Source organism: Salvelinus sp. IW2-2015, linkage group LG6.1 (genome assembly GCF_002910315.2).
Source record: "Salvelinus sp. IW2-2015 linkage group LG6.1, ASM291031v2, whole genome shotgun sequence".
Classification (NCBI taxonomy): domain Eukaryota; kingdom Metazoa; phylum Chordata; class Actinopteri; order Salmoniformes; family Salmonidae; genus Salvelinus; species Salvelinus sp. IW2-2015.
In genome coordinates, this window is record NC_036845.1 from 10,003,341 (window position 1) to 10,023,126 (window position 19,786).

At 41.0% G+C, this 19,786-nt stretch overlaps 1 protein-coding gene across 1 annotated transcript; it reads right to left on the reverse strand.

Annotated features, from left to right (window-relative positions):
- Nucleotides 1–1,182: 1,182 nt before the first annotated feature.
- On the reverse strand, nucleotides 1,183–19,316 carry pnp4b (purine nucleoside phosphorylase 4b). Its single transcript, XM_070443956.1, has 7 exons — nucleotides 19,193–19,316; nucleotides 15,828–16,000; nucleotides 10,151–10,254; nucleotides 5,424–5,599; nucleotides 4,069–4,259; nucleotides 2,604–2,683; nucleotides 1,183–2,450 (listed from the first exon to the last, which is right to left on the reverse strand). Exons 1-7 carry the CDS (start codon nucleotides 19,216–19,218, stop codon nucleotides 2,304–2,306), a joined length of 897 nt encoding a protein of 298 aa, XP_070300057.1. The 5' UTR covers nucleotides 19,219–19,316; the 3' UTR covers nucleotides 1,183–2,303.
- Between the last annotated feature and the right edge of the window lie 470 nt (nucleotides 19,317–19,786).

The window sequence follows — 19,786 nt, forward strand, 5'->3', positions numbered from 1 at the left end:
AAAACACCCAAACATCACTTCTCTCTCTGATAAACTGCCACATTAGCCTGTTAATAAATTCACTTCCCCTTGGATTTTAAGGTACTAGTTCTGGTGTAATTACAATAATTTGCTAATTATTGATGTTGGAGATTTTAATAATACTAGAGAACATTTGTATTCCTTGGTAATGACTAGAAGGCTAGGAGGAACCTGCCACTATTTATTCTCATGAGAGGATGAAAATCGAAAGGGAAGATTTAGATTGAAAGCCTTCTACCCCCAGCCTTGTTTCGACCTGCCAGGTTAGCATGAATGATTTCTGTGGGGAGTTTATAACAGAGTCTAAATGAACAGGGTGTGAAAATGATCTATCTTAATGATGTCTTAAGGATGACAGGAGATTCATATTATGATTAGTTTACTAATAGTGTATTAGCTACTTTATAATACACTCAGCTAAACAGGTCCCAGGACTAAACAAAGACAGTCAACCATCCTGTTCCAATATTGTACAGTATTGCTCTGCATACAACTCAGAAATAAGGTGGCGATATGTATTTTAGTTTCCTCTCACAACAATGATTAAATCAATCAGATGTGTTAGTTCAGCCGAATTGTTCAGGCTCCGTATATACAAGGCCACCTGGCCATGTAATCTTATTTATTGTGATCAAAAATGCTAAACTGATCCTAGATCCCAATCCTACTCTGACACTTTGTGGATACGGGCCCTGGACTGACTGTAACAACAGAGGCCCTGCACGACCAGAATCAGCCACCCTTGTCTTGTCTATTGTATACAATGAGAGATGATTGCCTCTTCAAGCTGAACACTGTCTCAGGGGAGGGCTACTTTTCTTCTACTGTCTCCTTTCCCACTAACCAATGCACAAGGTCAGAATTCCTGAATATCCAATGTGATTATATTCACATGTTTACTTTGAGTCTGACCCTGAGTAGATTGGTTTAACCTTGGTTTACCCCATTTTTATTATGAACAGAACAATTTATAGGAGCAATTAGGATTAATTGCCTTGCTCAAGGGCACGACGAACAGATTTTTCACCTATTCGAACCAGGGACCATTCAGTTACTGTCCCAACGCTCTTAACCCCTAGTCTACCTGCCGCCCCAATATTCACACACACACGCATGCACTGACGAACASACACAGACACAAATAAACACACTTAAAGTCTGTTTATGATCTATATCTACTGTATGTTTATTTAAATATGTATCTATATATTTACAATGGGAAAACCTCGTTATGAACACATCAGTGTTCTCCAAGCTTATCGCTACAGTGCAGAAGGTACCACTGCGCCGTATTGGCCGAGGAGCCCTGTGAAAGATGGCAGTGTTTTCTTTATAGATGAATGCACTTCGATTTACTTTAAGGCAAGGCAGTGAACAGAGTATTTGCTTTGGCAAGATACCAAGTTTTTCTGTAGATTTTTTCTGTTGCTGTGTAAATTCTTACAAGAAACATTATTTCTACATGAGCTCTCACTGTTATTGCAGTCAAACTAACTCATAACACTGTAATTGTTTAGCATGAAAATAGTTTTCCCATCAACTCTATGAAATAGACTCGTGTTATATGGTAAACACAATGAAGCACAGAATTAATAGTTTGATTCTCGTTCTAAACAGTGAGGGGATAACAACAAAGAAAGCACTGTATAATTATATTAATACATGTTTTTTCTGTCCCTAGCTCTGAATAGCAGGAGGAATTTGAAGAGAAAAGCACCATCATCTGTACATTAGTTCAGTTGCATATTTTTTCCCCCCACTATTTGTCATTAAATGCTATTTTCTGGTTGGAGGCTTTTCACATTTATTTTTGGGAGAAAAACATTTTGTGGAATTAATGTATAATCTCTCTCTCTCTCCTCTCTCCTCTCTCCTCTCTCTCTCTCTCTCTGAATTTCCTCAGGTAAGGAAAGGGAAAGGGGGATACCTAGGTTGGGTTAAACCTAGGTTGGGTTTCAGTTGAAGGTGTTCAGTTGTACAACTGGTAGTGGCACCCCTTCAGCTGATGTTAAATAGGAGCGTTACATATTCTCATGTCAGTGCCCTATCATCAAATAAGCATTTACATTTTTTAACAGACTGGTTCTTGTGTAAAAAAAACAACAACTTTAGAGCATTTTATTAAACTAGAAAATTGACTAAATTCTTTCATCATGGGTGGTTGTTTATTGTAAAGATTCACAGTGAATGATATGTACATGTGTGCACATGTCTGTGTGTATGTGAGAGAGAGTGTGCTTCAACATTAAAGTATGTCTCTCTGTCTCTTTCTCCATCCCCCTTCAGTTGACATTGATGCCCTCGTCCAGCTGGTGGGAGCGGGCGATAAGTGTGTTGAGCATCATCTGCAGATGCTCCGCCCTCATCTTGCTGATCTCCAGGACCTCCTCATGGTTCACCTTCTCCTCACGGCTGTAGTCCAGGGAGACCTTCACAATGATAATAAGAATACATTAAGATGCTCCGGTACCATACTCGATAACTAGTCAACAGATGACAGAATAGATACGCTGAGCTGTTCACAGTGTGTGCAGATAAGGTACATCAAATGATATACAGCAATAAGAGAAGTCAATCAATACCTTGTTGGTGATGAGTGAGAGACCAAAGACCCTCAGGCCACAGTGCTTGGCCACTGTTACCTCTGGGACCGTACTCATGCCTATGGGGAAGAGGAAAGGGGGTGGGGAGTGCAGACGGGGACAGGAGCGGAGGTTGGCAGGTTCATGGGGATGGAAAGCGAGAGAGAGGGGTGGGGGGGAGGGGAGGGTTGAGAGAAAATGGCAAAATATCCAACGGGGGTTTTGGGTGGCACTGGGTCATGGTTGTGTGTTTGTGTGTTTGTGTGTGTGTAGAGAGGTGGTTATACTATTCAGCATCCTTAATAACCCCCTCCGTGTACTGCCCCCTGAGCTTTGGTTCCATTCCCTGAGCTTTGGTTCCATTCCCTGAGCTTTGGTCCCATTCCCTGAGCTTTGGTTCCATTCCCTGAGCTTTGGTTCCATTCCCTGAGCTTTGGTTCCATTCCCTGAGCTTTGGTTCCATTCCCTGAGCTTTGGTCCCATTCCCGTGTTAGTATTTAATGGGAACACAGGCCAGATCTCACATATCATTGAAACCATGCTAAAAACATGGATACAACTTACACAGGCACATACTGTACGAATGCAATGACAAAACATGTTTTACAGGCATAACCAAAAAGCATATGAATCAAAAAGACTTATTAAGTCAAAGGTCTCACTCACTCAAACACAGCCTCCACTAAGCTGAAACTCAAGCATGGTAAAGAAAAAACACCACATAAAAAAATATGGATTGGCAGACCTGAATTGGACTCTCACATTAAATATTACACTCACAGGAGTAATAACTCAATAGGTCACCAAAACAAGGAACCAAAACGGCTTTTCTTTGTCATCGCTTGGCTACAACAACAAGTTCTTAAGGTAACAAGTCTGCAAAATACATGTTCTTAGGGGGAGTGGATAATGAAAGATGTCATTCGTTAGTTCTGCCCACTGTACATTGTAACAGATATTTGTTTGTGTTGTATTTTGATCCTGGATCAAATCATCAGACCAATTAGCGTCACAGCATGTAGCAGCCTGTTGGTCTATCTGTTGACCTAATCGCTAAGCTAATTAGCATGAGTCGGCTCTGTTAGCAGAGCTAGCACCATCATTTATTAACGAGCCCAGCGTGGGTGTTTTTACGAGGGAGGTCCAATTAGAGCAGTGTTAATGAACTAAAAAGGGGAAAAGGAGAGTGAGCAAGCCTTGTCTGTGTTTATATCATTGTTAAACCATGTTGTGGCTGGTGGTCACTTGGCTCTCTGACAAAACATTCCCTTCCTGAGTAGATGCTTGATCTTGATACAGCATTTTGAAACACAAGTTGTATTAAATATCTAGCTACTGTTCCTTTAAACTTAAATTGAACCATTTCCTAACATTAACTGTAATTTGTTGCTCAAGTCATAGCCAGATCTGGTGATGAAAACCTGTTCGTGGTTGTAGCCCGTAGGCCTGTGTTGTCTCCACTCACCCACAGAGTCGCACCCCAAGACCTGCAACATGCGTGCCTCGGCGATGGTCTCGAAGTTGGGGCCGCTCACCATGCAGTACACCCCTTCCCGCACAAAGTTGGTATAGTCCAGCTCATGACTGATATCCAGAGCTAGCTTCCTCAGGTCCTTACTGTAGGCATCTGACATGCAGGGGAACCGGATCCCAAACCTGGAGCAGAGCACAGCCAATCACTACTGGCTTATCGAGGGGACATATGGAGCAAATACTATTGCAATGCATCTCTCCTAATCTACCAATAATCTGCTACTATTAATAATATGAATAATACTGTAATATAATACAGTGTTATGATAGTATACAGAGAATACAGGCAACTGCCAACATAAAGGGTCTTAATAGGGCATTGGGCCACCACGAGCCAGAACAGCTTCAATGCACCTTGGCATAGATTTGACAAATGTCTGGAACTCTATTGGAGGGATGCGACACTATTCTTCCACGAGAAATTCCATAATTTGGTGTTTTGTTGATGGTGGTGGAAAACGCTGTCTCAGGCACCGCTCCTTAATTTCCCATAAGTTTTCAATTGGGTTGAGATCTGGTGACTGAGACCGCCATTACATCGTTTTCATGCTCATCAAGCCATTCAGTGACCGACCAATCGTGCCCGGCGGATGGGGTCTTTGTCATCCTATTGGAGCAGAGCCAAGGTAGCCAAAATAATAGCCTGCCCAGCATTTTTATACATGACCCTAAGCATGATGGGATGTTAATTTCTTAATTAACTCAGGAACCACACCTAGGTGGAAGCACCTGCTTTCAATATACTTTGTATTCCTCATTTACTCAAGAGTTTCAATTATTTTGGCAGTTACCTGTAGCTCTCTGAGCACAATGCTTGGAAATCACTTACACTCAACATACAGTATATTTGTCATTAATCTACAACCTCCTAGCTGTAAAGGGAAAATATGTATTACAGGTTCCATGTAACCTAGTGAGCTAGATAGATTACTTGAAGAGTATGTATTTCTTCCCCTCTCCCTCCCCGTGCTTCCTCTCTCCGGGATTATTTCAGTTCTCTCACTGACTGCAACTCTCTTTCCATCTCTCCTCCCACCTTTGTGCTTCAGACTATACTACATTTTTCACTCTCTCTCCTTGACTCTCCCTCCATCACTTCCACTCTCCCCCGCCCATTACCCCCATCCCTCTCTCTGTCCCTCTTCCCATCTCTCTGCCTGTATCGTTCATCATTGTAGCTGCACAGTGAGTGCTGTGCCCTCCCACACCCCTCTCCCCTTATCCCCCCTCTCTACCTCTCTCCCCTTTCTTCCCTCAATCTTTCTGTCTCCCTGTCTCTGGTTGTACCGTTCGTCATTGGGTCCGCACAGAGGGTGCTGGCCGGCGAAGCCTGGCAGGTTAATGTGGTCCTTAATGAGCATGATGTCGCCCACTTTGAAGTCCGGACACAGGCCCCCTGAGGCGTTAGTCACAATGAGGGTCTCCACGCCCAACAGCTTGAAGATCCGCACCGGGAATGTGACCTGGGGGAGAACAGGAGGGGGATGGAGAGGGAGAGGAGAGAAATATAGGTGGGGAGAGAGTCAGAGAGAGAAAACAAGAGAATTATATGAGTATAGAGGAGGAGAGGAGAAAGGAGTGGACAAGTGAACAGGAAAAGGGAGTTAGAGAGAAAGGGAGGGAGAGATAAATATAGAAGAGAGGAAAGGACGAGAGAGGTGAAGAGAATGCTACCAACACTTTATTGTACCATTAAGGGGAAGAGGAGAAATGAGACATAAAATGTTTGTATTATTCTCTCTCTTGGACCATTCTTGGTCATCTCCAGCACCAGTAATACAGAAGATGTGCATACAATCTGCTAGAAGCATGCAGCCACGACTTGTAACTCTGTCACACACACACTTCTCTTGATATAGAAATGCCCAATAGGGTACAGATGTAGGATCTTAATTTGATCACCCTGTTGCAGGAGAACTTTCCTGAAATGGTAAACTTGTAGTGTATTTGAGTGCGGCAATAAACATATGTTCATTTAAGTTTATTCACCAGAGTGCTGTCCAATTTTTGCTCTTTGTATTAATTATAATCCGCATAAGAATTCACATTTCCTGTTGCTGCAGCATTATTTTCCTGCTGTAGAAAACTGACTCAAATTAAGTGTGATTCAAATTGTGTGTGGCGTGTACAGTGACTCATGAAAATGAAAATTTCTGTCAGTTTGCAAGCTAGGAGTGGCAATTGGTGAATATATTTCAATGCCAGATCACCTTTCTAGCCTCCCTCCCTCCCTTCCTCCATGTCTTTCCTTGCCTCACCTGCATGTATATTTGTGTGTGGCATAGGATATGTGATTTTTTTTTATGTGTATACATGTTTATGCATGCTTATCTTAATTAAACATGCATGCCAATAACACTCATCATGCTCCAATAACAGCCACTATACAATACAGAACTAGCGCCAAGGCTAACTCCAGCTGCATGCTAGCAGTTTGTATGAAAGGCACCACTCACAGAGGGAGAGGAGATCAGGGAGGGCTAACGAAGCAAGCCAGCTAATTAACCTTGCCATGCATCTCCTACCGACACACTGAGATGAGAGAGATAACAGCTCACACCCTGATTGCAAATCAGGGGGAGGGAGGGAGAGAGCGCTTGTGTGAGTGCGATTCAACAAAGCAAAAGCATATTGCTTTTCTGCTATGTACCAGGCACTTGATGTCAAAACCCATGGAACAAAGTGTATCATAAAATAAAGTGTATGAAAAGGGAAATATAAAATTGGTAACAAACTAGTAGCATCACCACGCCTTCTAGATATTGACTGAGTTCTCGCTGGAACATCTCTGTATTTGTTTTGTCTTTATGTAAACACTTGTGAGAGTGGTGTGATGTTGGTGTCGGAGGTGTCAGATACAATGACTCATGGATGTGTCCCTGGGCTGATGGAGTGTATGGACACCCTGGTGTCCCTGTCACACATACTGGACTGCTGTCCAATAATGTTGGGAAAGAAAGGGAGCAGAACAGGGAAGACATGGAGAGGTGTCTGGAGATGAGAGTAGAGAGTGTGAGATTGTGTGGTGGTGGTGGGGGAAAGAGAAATGAAGAAAGAGAGAGAGAAAAGAAGGGAGAGAATGAGAGAAAGAGACAGGGAGTGGGCAGATGGCAGGCTGGAACCACAGCTGTATCGGTTGCATGTGCTGGGGTAAATTTAGCAGAAATCGATTTGTCGCCTTGTCTGGTGTACTGAGCCATAGGAAGGCGGTCCAACATGCACTGTAATCACACCTGTTCTTCTCTAACACCTTACACGTTTTGCAGCATGTTCAGTCAGCCCTCAAGATAGGAAACCTATCTACCATGAGTAGGGTTGGAAAGCTACCGGTAATTTACCGAAATGTTCTGTAATTTTGTTAATTAACAGAAAATCAATGACAATCTATTGGAACTTTGGTAATTTATACTTGAATAACAAACAAACAAAAAATATTCATATAAATTATTAATTTATTATATCTGTGTCGATATTGTACATGAGTTTCTAGTAGATAGACCATATGGTTCAAGAGAAAATAGCTGATTGAGTGAAAAAAGCTTCTAATCAACAATGGTATTATTTTCAATTAACTCTGCAACTATTTACTTTTTTCACAACTGCAACCAGCTTGACAACAAATACATATTGACATAATAAAATTAATAAAAGTTTGTAAAAACATTTTTAAATGATATTTCATGCTAAAACCCTCTTATAGCAACTTACAGTAATACATTTTCATACTGGTCCCGCATGGGAATCGAACCCACAACCCATGCTTTACCAACTGAGCCACACGGGACACTAAGTTCATGGTTTATATATAGGATAATGTTTTACAGATTTGTCATTCAATTGTTTTTAAATTGTAAAATCATATTATGTGACAAGGCCAGACAGAGGGCCAGAGATTGTTACAGACACCTGTGATAATCTGAAGTACCCAAACGTACCACTAGATACCTTGTGACAGATTTCATAAAATCCTTAAAAGAGACCACAATTCTGGTAGTTTAATGGTAAACTTCTAAAGTTTCCAGTAATATACCGTCCCTTTGCAACCCTAACCATGACATTGCTCACCTATGGGCTGCATCTCAGCAGTGTAAAGTTACTTCCTCTCCTTTGGGTCCTATCCTACATCCACTCTGATCTGAGGAGAATTGACAGGTGAAAACAATATTGTGGAGGTCAGAATTGAGAAACAGCCCATAGGTGATAAGACATTGATCTAGAGGGCAGCATTTGGTCTGTTGTTCTCTCTGTCTCCCTATAAACTGTCACCAAAGCCTCTTGCGGTGTAAGATACTTCTGTATGTCCAATGGCGAGGCTGCAACCTAAGCCCTCCTCTGTGGTCACAGTCAATGAGAACATGATGACATGTCTACTGTATAGCACCTGGGAGGTAGAAATGCTGCTTCGATATCTCATCATAATTACACATCTTTAGACTGTCTCCTGCTGTTCTCATAGACTGTTATACAATATGTCTATACTTTCGCCGTCCAATGCAATCTAGGTCAATAGGAACAAATTATTGTCTGGACTGGTCAGAATCAAAGGATGAGAATGAGCAATGTGGTATTTACTAGTGCTATTGATTGACAGGTACAATGTGGTGACCCTAAGTGAAAGCCCAAAAAGCCTGTGCTTCACTTATGTGCCGGCGTCCGGCAGCCATGATGGTTGACTCTAATACATCATGTCATGTTGTCAATGTCGTAATTGCTCTGAGAATTTCCCTCGCCACGCCGGACAACAGAAGATTCCTTAGCCATTTACCAAGGGTCTAGGGGGTCTTGACGGTCTAGAGGGTCTAGAGAGGGTTGCATTTATGCTGTCTTAACCAAAACAGTGGAAGGAAAGGACTCATTTAACTCTGGAGTGACATCATAAATATGCAGTGCTACAGCTGATTGACTGGTTGATTGGGGCTGTACGTTTTGACCAAGCAAAAACCTACATACAGAAAGTTGCTGCTTTTAAATACTTTTATATACAAATAAGACAAGCATCACAACACAGGCGAACGCCTGCTGGTACATACCTTTCATCCACTCAACATTTGGCCCAATATCCTTACAAACGGTTTGAGAAAATGGCTTCATTCTTAAATGACATTTCTTTGTACTAGTTTCTGAAAAATACTACATTTAATTTACATTTTGTTCAAATTCACACCAAATGACCCAACAATGACCTCATTGCTGCAAGGGATATTTTTAAGAAACAGGGCCCAGATCAGTGGCGACCCTGTCCTAAACTGTGTTTGTTAAAATATACAGCCTTGTGCAGAGTCAGCAGTTCCCAGGCTGGTTTCAGCAATCGTCTTCCTGCCTCCCACTTTCCTGATTGTGACAGATAAAGTTAATGGGCCAAGGCCGGAGATGCCAGCCCCTCTCTGTTATACAAATAGGAGGAGTTCTCCTTCAGTTAACATGACCTTGTTGAGCCACAATGGAGAGTTTTTAGCATTCCAAAGGAAAGGACCCATTTCGTTTCACTCTTTTCCTTCTTTATGATGGCTAATATAAGCACAGCGCACACACTGGTGATGAATATTTCAAAACATCCGGTGTCGCCGTAGCGGGAATGTGTAAGGGTTATAGATGAGCAGGGACTGGGTTGAATCCATGGAGGCTAGGGATATTGATGGTTAAAATAATCTGATGTGATGTTTCCCTGATCTCAAAGGAAAGGGTAGAGCAGCAAGGTAAAAGAGTAGAAAGACTAGTAGTGTAAAGCAAATGTCTTAATGTTGGATGTTTAAAATATGGCCTATACCAAAATAATATAGATATAGTCTTCGTCATGGTACTGGGAGTCTCTAAATGTATGGGGTCCTTCGTAGCTCAGTTTGTAGCTCAGTTGGTAGAGCATGAATGTTGTAATGTCAGGGTAGTGGGTTTGATTCCTGGGACCAACCATATATGTCAAATGTATCCCTGCCTAAGTCACTTTGAATCAAAGCATCTACTAAATGGCATATATTATTACCTGTTCATCGGTCAGATACAGTATTTGGACTTACCTTACAGAGTGAATAGCCCTCGTAGAGATGGAATCTGCCTTGCATGAAGACGCAGGATTTGCCTTTTAGAATACCAAACACCAGACACCCTTCATGACCCGGGACTGTGAAGGACACAGAACACAAGCATATTCTGTCATGGAAGGTTAGTGATACAGCATGCCTCATGTAGGGTTAGAAAATAAAAACTGTGAATTGATGTTTTATTCATGTTTAAATTCACAGAAGATGTCCGATTTGTGTTGTTCATACTCCAAGCATGAGAGAGTCCTAGAGAAATCTAATGCTACTGCTGTAATGAAATACTCTCTGCATGTACATACAGTTGAAGTCGGAAGTTTACATATACCTTAGCCAAATACATTTAAACCCAGTTTTTCACAATCCTAGTAAAAATGCCCTTGTCTTAGGTCAGTTAGGATCACCACTTTATTTTAAGAATGTGAAATGTTAGAATAATAGTAAAGAGAATGATTAATTTCAGCTTTTATTCTTTCATCACATTCCCAGTGGGTCAGAAGTTAACATACACTCAATTAGTATTTGGTAGCATTGCCTTTAAATTGGGTCAAACGTTTCGGGTAGCCTTCCCACAATAAGTTGGGTGAATTTTGGCCCATTCCTCCTGACAGAGCTGGTGTAACTGAGTCAGGTTTGTAGTCCTCCTTGCTCGCACACACTTTTTCCAGTGCTGCCCACAAATGTTCTATAGGATTGAGGTCAGGGCTTTGTGATGGCCACTCCAATACCTTGACTTTGTTGTCCTTAAGCCATTTTGCCACAACTTCGGAAGCATGCTTGTGGTCATTGTCCATTTAGAAGACCCATTTGCGACCAAGCTTTAACTTTCTGACTGATGTCTTGAGATGTTGCTTCAATATATCCACATCATTTTCCTTCCTCATGATGGCATCTATTTTGTGAAGTGCACCAGTCCCTCCTATAGCAAAGCACCCCCACAACATGATGCTGCCACCCCCATGCTTCACGGTTGGGATGGGGTTCTTCAGCTTGCAAGCGACCCCCTTTTTCCTCCAAACATAAGGATGTTCATTATTGCCAAACAGTTCTATTTTTGTTTCATCAGACCAGAGGACATTTCTCCAAAAGTACGATCTTTGTCCCCATGTGCAGTTGCAAACCGTAGTCTGGCTTTTTTATGGTGGTTTTGGAGCAGCAGCTTCTTCCTTGCTGAGCGGCCTTTCAGGTTATGTCGATATAGGACTCATTTTACTGTGGATATAGATTCTTTTGTACCTGTTTCCTCCAGCATCTTGACAAGGTCCTTTGCTGTTGTTCTGTGTTTGCTTTTCACTTTTCGCACCAAAGTACGTTCATCTCTAGGAGACAGAACGCGTCTCCTTCCTGAGCGGTATGATGGCTGCGTGGTCCCATGGTGTTTATACTTGCGTACTATTGTTTATACAGATGAACGTGGTACCTTCAGGCATTTGGAAATTGCTCCCAAGGATGAAACAGACTTGTGGAGGTCTTCAATTTGTTTTTCTGAGGTCTTGGCAGATTCATTTTGATTTTCCCATGATGTCAAGCAACGAGGCACTGAGTTTGAAGGTAGGCCTTGAAATACATCTACAGGTACACCTCCAATTGACTGAAATGATGTCAATTAGTCTATCAGAAGCTTCTAAAGCCATGACATCATTTTCTGGAATTTTCCAAGCTGTTTAAAGGCACAGTCAACATAGTGTTCTGACCCAATGGAATTGTGATACAGTGAATTATAAGTGAAATAACCTGTCTGTAAACAATTGTTGGAAAAATGACTTGTGTCATGAACAAAGTAGATGTCCTAACCGACTTGCCAAAACTATAATTTGTTTACAAGAAATTTATGGAGTGGTTGAAAAATTAGTTTTAATGACTCCAACCTAAGTGTATGTAAACTTCCGACTTCAACTGTACATACAATGGGACCTACAGTGAAGTCGGAAGATTACATACACTTAGGTTGTAGTCATTAAAACTCGTTTTTCAACCACGCCACAAATTTCTTGTTAACAAATTATAGTTTTGGCAAGTCCACATAATTCACCCAATTTATTGTGGGAAGCTTGTTGAAGGCTACCCAAAACGTTTGACCCAAGTTAAACAATTTAAAGGCAATGCTACCAAATACTAATTGAGTGTATGTAAACTTCTGCTCTAGTTAATTTGGTAATCAGTTTATAAAAGAAATATGGCACATCGGGGGTTTGTGCTATATGGCCAATATACCATGGCTAAGGGCTGTCTCCAGGCACTCCGCAATGCGTCGTGCATAAGAACAGGCCTTAGCCGTGGTATATTGGCCATATACCCCACACCCCCATGCCTTATTGCTTAAAAATACCACGGCTTTCAGACAATCAGCATCCATGGCTCAAACCACCCGGTTTATAATCTGACATAGACTAAATAAAGTGCATTCGGAAAGAATTCAGACCCCTTGACTTTTTCCACATTTTGTTACGTTACAGCCTTATTCTAAAATTGATTCAATTGTTTTTTCCCCCTCATCACTCAACACACAATACCCCATAATAACAAATCAAAAACAGATTTTGACATTTTTGCAAATTTATTACAAATAAAACTTAAATATCACATTTACATAAGTAGTCAGACCCTTTACTCAGTACTTTGTTGAAGCACCCTTGGCAGCAATTACAGCCTCAAGTCTTCTTGGGTATGATGCTACAAGCTTGGCACATCTATATTTGGGGAGTTTCTCCCATTCTTCTCTGCAGATCCTGTCAAGCTTGGATGAGGAGCGTCGCTGCACAGCTATTTTCAGGTCTCTCCAGAGATGTTCTAGCGGGTTCACGTCCGGGTTCTGCCTGGGCCACTCAAGGACATTCAGAGACTTGTCCTGAAGCCACTCCTACGTTGTCTTGGCTGTGTGCTTAGGGTCATTGTCCTGTTGGAGGGTGAACCTTCACCCCCAGTCTGAGGTCCTGAGCGCTCTGGTGCAGGATCTCTCTGTACTTTGCACCGTTCATCTTTCCCTCGATCCTGACTAGTCTCCCAGTCCCTGCCGCTGAAAAACATCCCTGCAGCATGATGCTGCCACCACTGTGCTTCACCGTAGGGATGGTGCCAGGTTTCCTCCAGACATGACGCTTGGCATTCAGGCCAAAAAGTTCAATCTTGGTTTCATCAGATTAGAGAATCTTGTTTCTCATGGTCTGAAAGTCTTTTAGGTGCCTTTTGGCAAACTCCAAGCGGGCTGTCAGGAGTGGCTTCCGTCTGGCCACTCTACCATAAAGGCCTGATTGGTGGAGTGCTGCAGAGATGGTTGTCCTTCTGGAAGGTTGTCCCATCTCCACGGAGGAACTCTGGAGCTCTGTCAGAGTGACCATTGGGTTCTTGGTCACCTCCCTGACCAAGGCCCTTCTCCCCCGATTGCTCAGTTTGGCCAGGCAGCCAGCTCTAGGAAGAGTCTTGATGAAGGCCACTGTGTTCTTGGGGACCTTCAATGCTGCAAACATTTTTTGGTACCCTTCCCCAGATCTGTGCCTCGACACAATCCTGCCTCTGAGCTCTACGGTGAATTCCTTCAACCTCATGGCTTGGTTTTTACTCTGACATGCACTGTCAACTGTGGGACCTTATATAGACAGGTGTGTGCCTTTCCAAAGGAGCTCAATTTCGAATCTCATAGCAAAGGGTCTGAGTACTTACGTAAATACGGTATCTGTTTTTTATTTTGAATACATTTGCAAAAATGTCTAAAAAACAGTTTTCGCTTTGTCATTATGGGGTATTGTGTGTAGATTGATGAGGAATACATTTTATTTAATTAATTTTAGAATAAGGCCTTAACGTAACAAAATGTGGAAAAAGTCAAGGGTTCTGAATACTTCCTGAATGCACTGTAGTACTCAGGAGAGCATGCAGTGTAGGAACAGTATCTGTGCTATTGAAATAAAAGTGTAAGTCATCCGCTGTCAAATGTCAACTGTAATTGTCTGTTTAGTACCCTTCTTTATAGTGGGGATGATGGCTGAGACTACAGCAGAGTTGTGTTCGGTGGTGTGGAGATTATGTTAATTTGACCCTGAGTTAAGTCAGAGGCGATTTGTTKAAAAGTGCTGCGTAGTGAGATAGGACCTGAATAATTACAACAYTGTTTAGAGRAGTGACTTTCTTCTCCTCCRTCAGAGGTTGACGGATGGCAGAGGGAAGTTTAGGGGGAGGATGGTGTCAGTTATTACTCTGTCCATTGAAGTTACTTCAGAATCCATTCCATTGCTGCATTAACTTGTTTTAATGAGCACAACTGGATGTAATTTTATAAAGATTTGATGTGAGTGACCAAGCAAATCATGTATTTCTAAGGATGCACTATCGTACTGGTTATCTAAGCCTTTATTTGGATACTGCTATGTGTTTTGTTGTGTGGATTTGATTAAATCTGGCCCTTTTGTTTTTACAGGTTATGTGATAGGCATTTTTTTTTTTTATTTTTTTTTTTTGCTGTTACAGGTTCACACAGCATAGCACCTGTTCACAGGCAAACACCAATATTAGTATTGTCTGAAATCACACTCATTTAGAATGTTTGCCAATCATTATGCTCTCCATGTAATTTACCAAAAAACGAGAAGTCTAATGCTGCACTGAACATCGATTAGTGTTTTCAATGGGCTTCGCTCTGACAAGCTTAAATTAACTAGAATATAATTGGGAAGACTGCAACACAAACCAAACCTGAATCGAAGATTATTTATAAAAAAAAGTCAGCTCTGTCTAATGAAGGCAACATTGTCAAATAATGTTCTTTCTAGGCTTCACATTTGTTTATTTATGATGCTATTGTTGTCCAAAAACACAACAAAAGCTGGTTACTAGACAGGAGGCTATGGCTTTTCTGCAAAGACCCACCTTACTCTAATAATAATAGGAAAGTGAACATTTGAGCGCTTATGCAGACATTTTATATTCACCTCCACATGATGAATATTTAAATATGTCCATGAGATCATAATAAGAATTCCATGTGGCAGATATTAGGGCCTATTTTTACTCTAGTTATAATATTTTATTCATGGGGCGTAGTTATTCATTCTTGGTTCATTTTCCCGCCAGCTGGTTATGATTTGTTTTTCCATGCGACATTTTGACAAAGACACACAGAAATCCCAAATGCATTTCAGCAAGTAATTTCAGCAAGTAAATAATAAACTACTTAGCTGCAATGGTGTGTCAACGGAATCATTGAGGGAAAATGTAAATTCCTCTGCTATGCAGGCATAATTAAGAGCACTACACAGGTTCACCTGATGTTTGGGTGAATCAGTGAACAAGCTAATTGGGGTGAGGTGATGTTTACAGAGAGGCGTTGCCTATTATATTTGTCAAAGTGTGTGTGTGTGTGTGTGTGTGGGGGGGGGGGGGGGGGTAGTATAGATTGACAGTTTATACCTAGCAAACAATTTCTGGTTACTTCTGAATTCAAAGAATGTTAGTAGGTTTTGCCGGAACATTTTAAAAGCAGTCATAGGAAGTTTTCATGCTAACATTGGATGTAAACCAAATTAAGACTCCATTGGAACTTAATCTTAACATTGTAGGAACGTTCACTGTTTGCTGGGTAGAGACCACATTATACTATCATTAGTCTCATATCAATATTATCATGACACATTATACGTTCGTGACAGCGACTTCATCTCACCTGTGCTGACGGGGAAGTTGGGGATATCTGCGTAAGGGAAGATCTCTTTGTTGGTAACACCATCGGCGAGCAGGCCCAGGCCGGAGCCACACACCACTGCGATCTTAGGCCTGTGTCTCGTCCGGCTCAGAAGCCATTCTGTTGTCTGATTGTAGTCTTCAAAAGAGCAACAGCTAGGAGAGATGACACTCAGGTAATTATTTTGAAATAGACTGCCTGACTACACACCATGTAGAGCAGGGACCGGCAACAGGTGGCCCACAAAAAAGACGGTAAAATCCCCAGGAATTTAGCTAAAAAAGTGTTTAATTTTGGAAATCTGTTCCCAACCATTCCCACAAATAAAAAAAGAGACGTGATCGCGTCTCCATGGTTGCCTACCCCTGATGTAGAGACACATGCTTAATTCCAAATGAACCCCTTGTCCCTACCACTCAACATTTAATATGGATATGACAGGATTTGGTGTGAACAATATGGTAATAGTTCCACCATATCTTCTGATAAGCTGTGTTTTTTTTTTTCTTCGCCATATTGTCTAACACCTTCTATATCCCTTTTAGAACAAGTCCCTAGGTGGTAGTGACAAGCGGTCAATTTTAAATTGGGCAGTTAACTGAATTAGGCAACGGAGTTAGGTATAGCTCAACTTCATAATTGGTTAGATAGAAATAAAACACACTTGCAATAGATAAAGAATATACTGACTGTATCCTTCTAGGAACAATATTCTCTATTATCAAAAATGATGCAAGGAAGACGAGATAACATATCTACTTAGATCTTTGTTTACAGTGCCTTCAGAAAGTATTCACACCCCTTGACTTAGTCCACATTTTGTTGTGTTACAGCCTGAATTCAAAATGGTTCAATATATTTCTCACCCATCTGAACACAATACCCCATAATGTCACGTTGGTATAAAGGGATTGGGAGACAGGCGCAGGAATGCGTAATAGGGTTTTTTATTTCCCAAATTATAGCGTGCCATGTAAAGGCACAGGGACGAAGACCAAACAAACACGTATACAATCACAGGGTAGAAACCCAAACAAAAGAGCGAGGAGTACCTCGAATAAATACACAATCGCACAATGATTATCACACGGGACGAGACCCGTAATCATCTCCACAATATACGTGGCACGAAAGCCAAAACAACATAGCACAGGTACTAACACGAACCAACGGACATTGGAACAATAATCGACAGAACAATGGTGAACCAAGGACACACTTATACAGTTACTAATCAAATGGGAATAGGGACCAGGTGTGCGTAATGACAGTTCCGGGGGGATCCGTGACACATAATGACATAGTGAAAACATGTTTTTAGAAATGTTTGCACATTTATTGAAAATTACAAACAGAAATATCTAATTTACATAAGTATTCATACCCCTGAGTAAATACTTTATAGAAGCACATTTGGCAGCAATTACAGCTGTGAGTCTTTCTTGGTAAGTCTCTAAGAGCTTTGAACACCTGGATTGTGCAACATTATTCTTTTCAAAATTWAAATTGGCTGTTGATCATTGCTAGACAACCCTTATCAGGTCTTGCCATAGATTTTAAGTAGATTTAAGTCAAATCTGTAACTCGGCCACTCAGGAACATTCACTGTCTTCTTGGTAAGCAACTCCAGTGTAGATTTGGCCTTATGTTTTCGGTTATTGTCCTGGTGAAAGGTGAATTCATCTCCCAGTGTCTGGTGGAAAGCAAACTGAACCAGGTTTCCCCTCTAGAATCTTGCCTGTGCTTAGCTCCATCCCGTTTCTTTTTTTATCCTGAAAAACTCCCAGTCGTTAACGATTAAAAGAATACCCACAACATGATGCAGCCACCACTATGCTTGAAAATATGGAGAATGATACTCAGTAATGTGTTGTATTGGATTTGCCTCAAACATAACACTTTGTATTCAGGACAAAAAGTGAATTGCTTTGCAATATTTTTTAAAGTATTACTTTAGTGCCTTGTTGCAGATGTTTTGGACTATTCCTATTGTGTACAGGCATCCTTCTTTTTCCCTCTGTCAGTTAGGTTAGTATTGTGGAGTAACTACAATGTTGTTGATCCATCCTCAGTTTTCTCCTATCACAGGCATTAAACTCTGGAACTGTTTTAAAGTCACCATTGGCCTCATGGGGCGATTTCCTTCCTCTACGGAAGTATGCTTGTATCTTTGTAGTGACTGGGTGTATTGATACACCATCCAAAGTGTAATTAATAACTTCACCATGCTCAAAGGGATTTTCAATGTCTGCTTTTTTTATACAAATCTACCAATAGGTGACCTTCTTTGCGAGACATTGGAAAACTTTCCTGGTCTTTGTGGTTGAATCTGTGTTTGAAGTTCACTGCTTGACTGAGGGACCTTACAGATACGTAATTGTATGTGTGGGGTACAGAGATGAGGTAGTCATTCAAAAATCTTAAACACTATTATTGCACACACAGAGTGAGTCCATGCAACTTATTATGTTACTTGCTAAGCAAATGTTTACTCCTGAACTTRTTTAGGCATGCCATAACAAAGGGGTTGAATACTTATTGGCTCAAGACATTTCAGCTTTTCATTTTTAATGAATTTGTAAAACTGTCTAAAAACACTATTCCACTTTGACATTATGGGGTTTTGTGTGTAGACCAGTGACACAAACTCTCAATATATAAATATAAAATTAGAAGTGCACACCTTATTACAATGCAACAAATCTGTGTAGCGAACCGTTTCATTTTCCTTCATTATGATCAAACAGGAATAACTCCAACTAATAAATCCGTCGAGGCACAGGAGGAATAACTGAAATAAGTGAGGAGATCTCACTGCTCTTTTGAAATGGGGTGCCTGACCTGAGGAAACATATTCAAAGCAATTGTTCCATAGAATGTCTACCCCTGAGTGGTATTTTACCATTACAATTCAAATCCAATTTAGCCTCYTGTATTCACTGAGTGCACAGCATGTGACCTGACTTGTAAGTTGTTCTGATATAGACCCCCTCTGAATGTATTAACAAAACAGTGTATTTATTGAAAAGCAAGAATGAATACTATAATACCCTGCTAACCTGCAGTCTATGACTGTCTGTGCCTGTTTATTCTTCTCAGATTCACATTTTGAAATGTTCCTTAGTAAGTCCCTCTAAAAGTCTTTATGACTGCTACTATGTTTGTTTTAAACAAACATATTAAATGTATGTAACAATTCCATTTTTGTTTCATAATTTAATGGAAACAAATCGAAATGTGTGTATTCACTGTCATCCCYGGATCAAAGTTGTGCTTATGCTAAACCAATCCATTTAACTGGAAATATTGTCTGATGTGTGAAATATGATGAAGAAAATAACATTTRCCATTCTGTACTTCCTTTGGTATGCATGATCCACAAACAGGTCTGACAGCTGCAGTCTGGTGGGGAGTTTAGAGTTMATCAAAGCTGGTGACGATAGATAGAGTTAAGAGCTAGCATGAGGGAGTGAGATAGTGTCACGCAACCTAGTGTGTGGAACCTTTTCATTGGTTGATTTTGAGGTGGGAGATAGTGTGGGGTATATTCTTTGGGATTGCATCCCACATCCTCGTGGGATGCAAAGGTCCGATGTGACAAGGGTACATGCAAGTAATTACAGGGTTTCCCAATGTTCTTTTACCTATTTGAAGTCACGTTCATAGTGAAAGTCAATTTGTTTAACAAATCGGAAATGACCTTACTACAATATTCACTAACAAATATTAAGTAAATATGTCTAACTTATTTGATATCAGTTTAAGCAATATGACTAATGGGTTGTTTATTACAGCATAGGATTATTAATTGTTGTTATTTGTGAAATGGGGCAAAACCATATTCATTCAGGTGGCCACAGGTGGGTTGGTGGGGGCATCTCTGGTTAAATGTCTAGTGTCCGTCAGCATATGCCACTATCATCTTAGTCAGCTGTTGTCTG

Bases quoted from the DNA above. Each gene is read 5' to 3' on its own strand.
- pnp4b (XM_070443956.1), bottom strand. From the start codon at position 19,218: ATGCATACCAAAGGAAGTACAGAATG. The intron at 5,600-10,150 runs GTAAGTCCAAAT...GTTCTCCCCCAG, and splicing joins AGGGCTATTCACTCTGTAAG to GTCACATTCCCGGTGCGGAT. The intron at 2,684-4,068 runs GTGAGTGGAGAC...TCTTCCCCATAG, and splicing joins CTTGGGGTGCGACTCTGTGG to GCATGAGTACGGTCCCAGAG.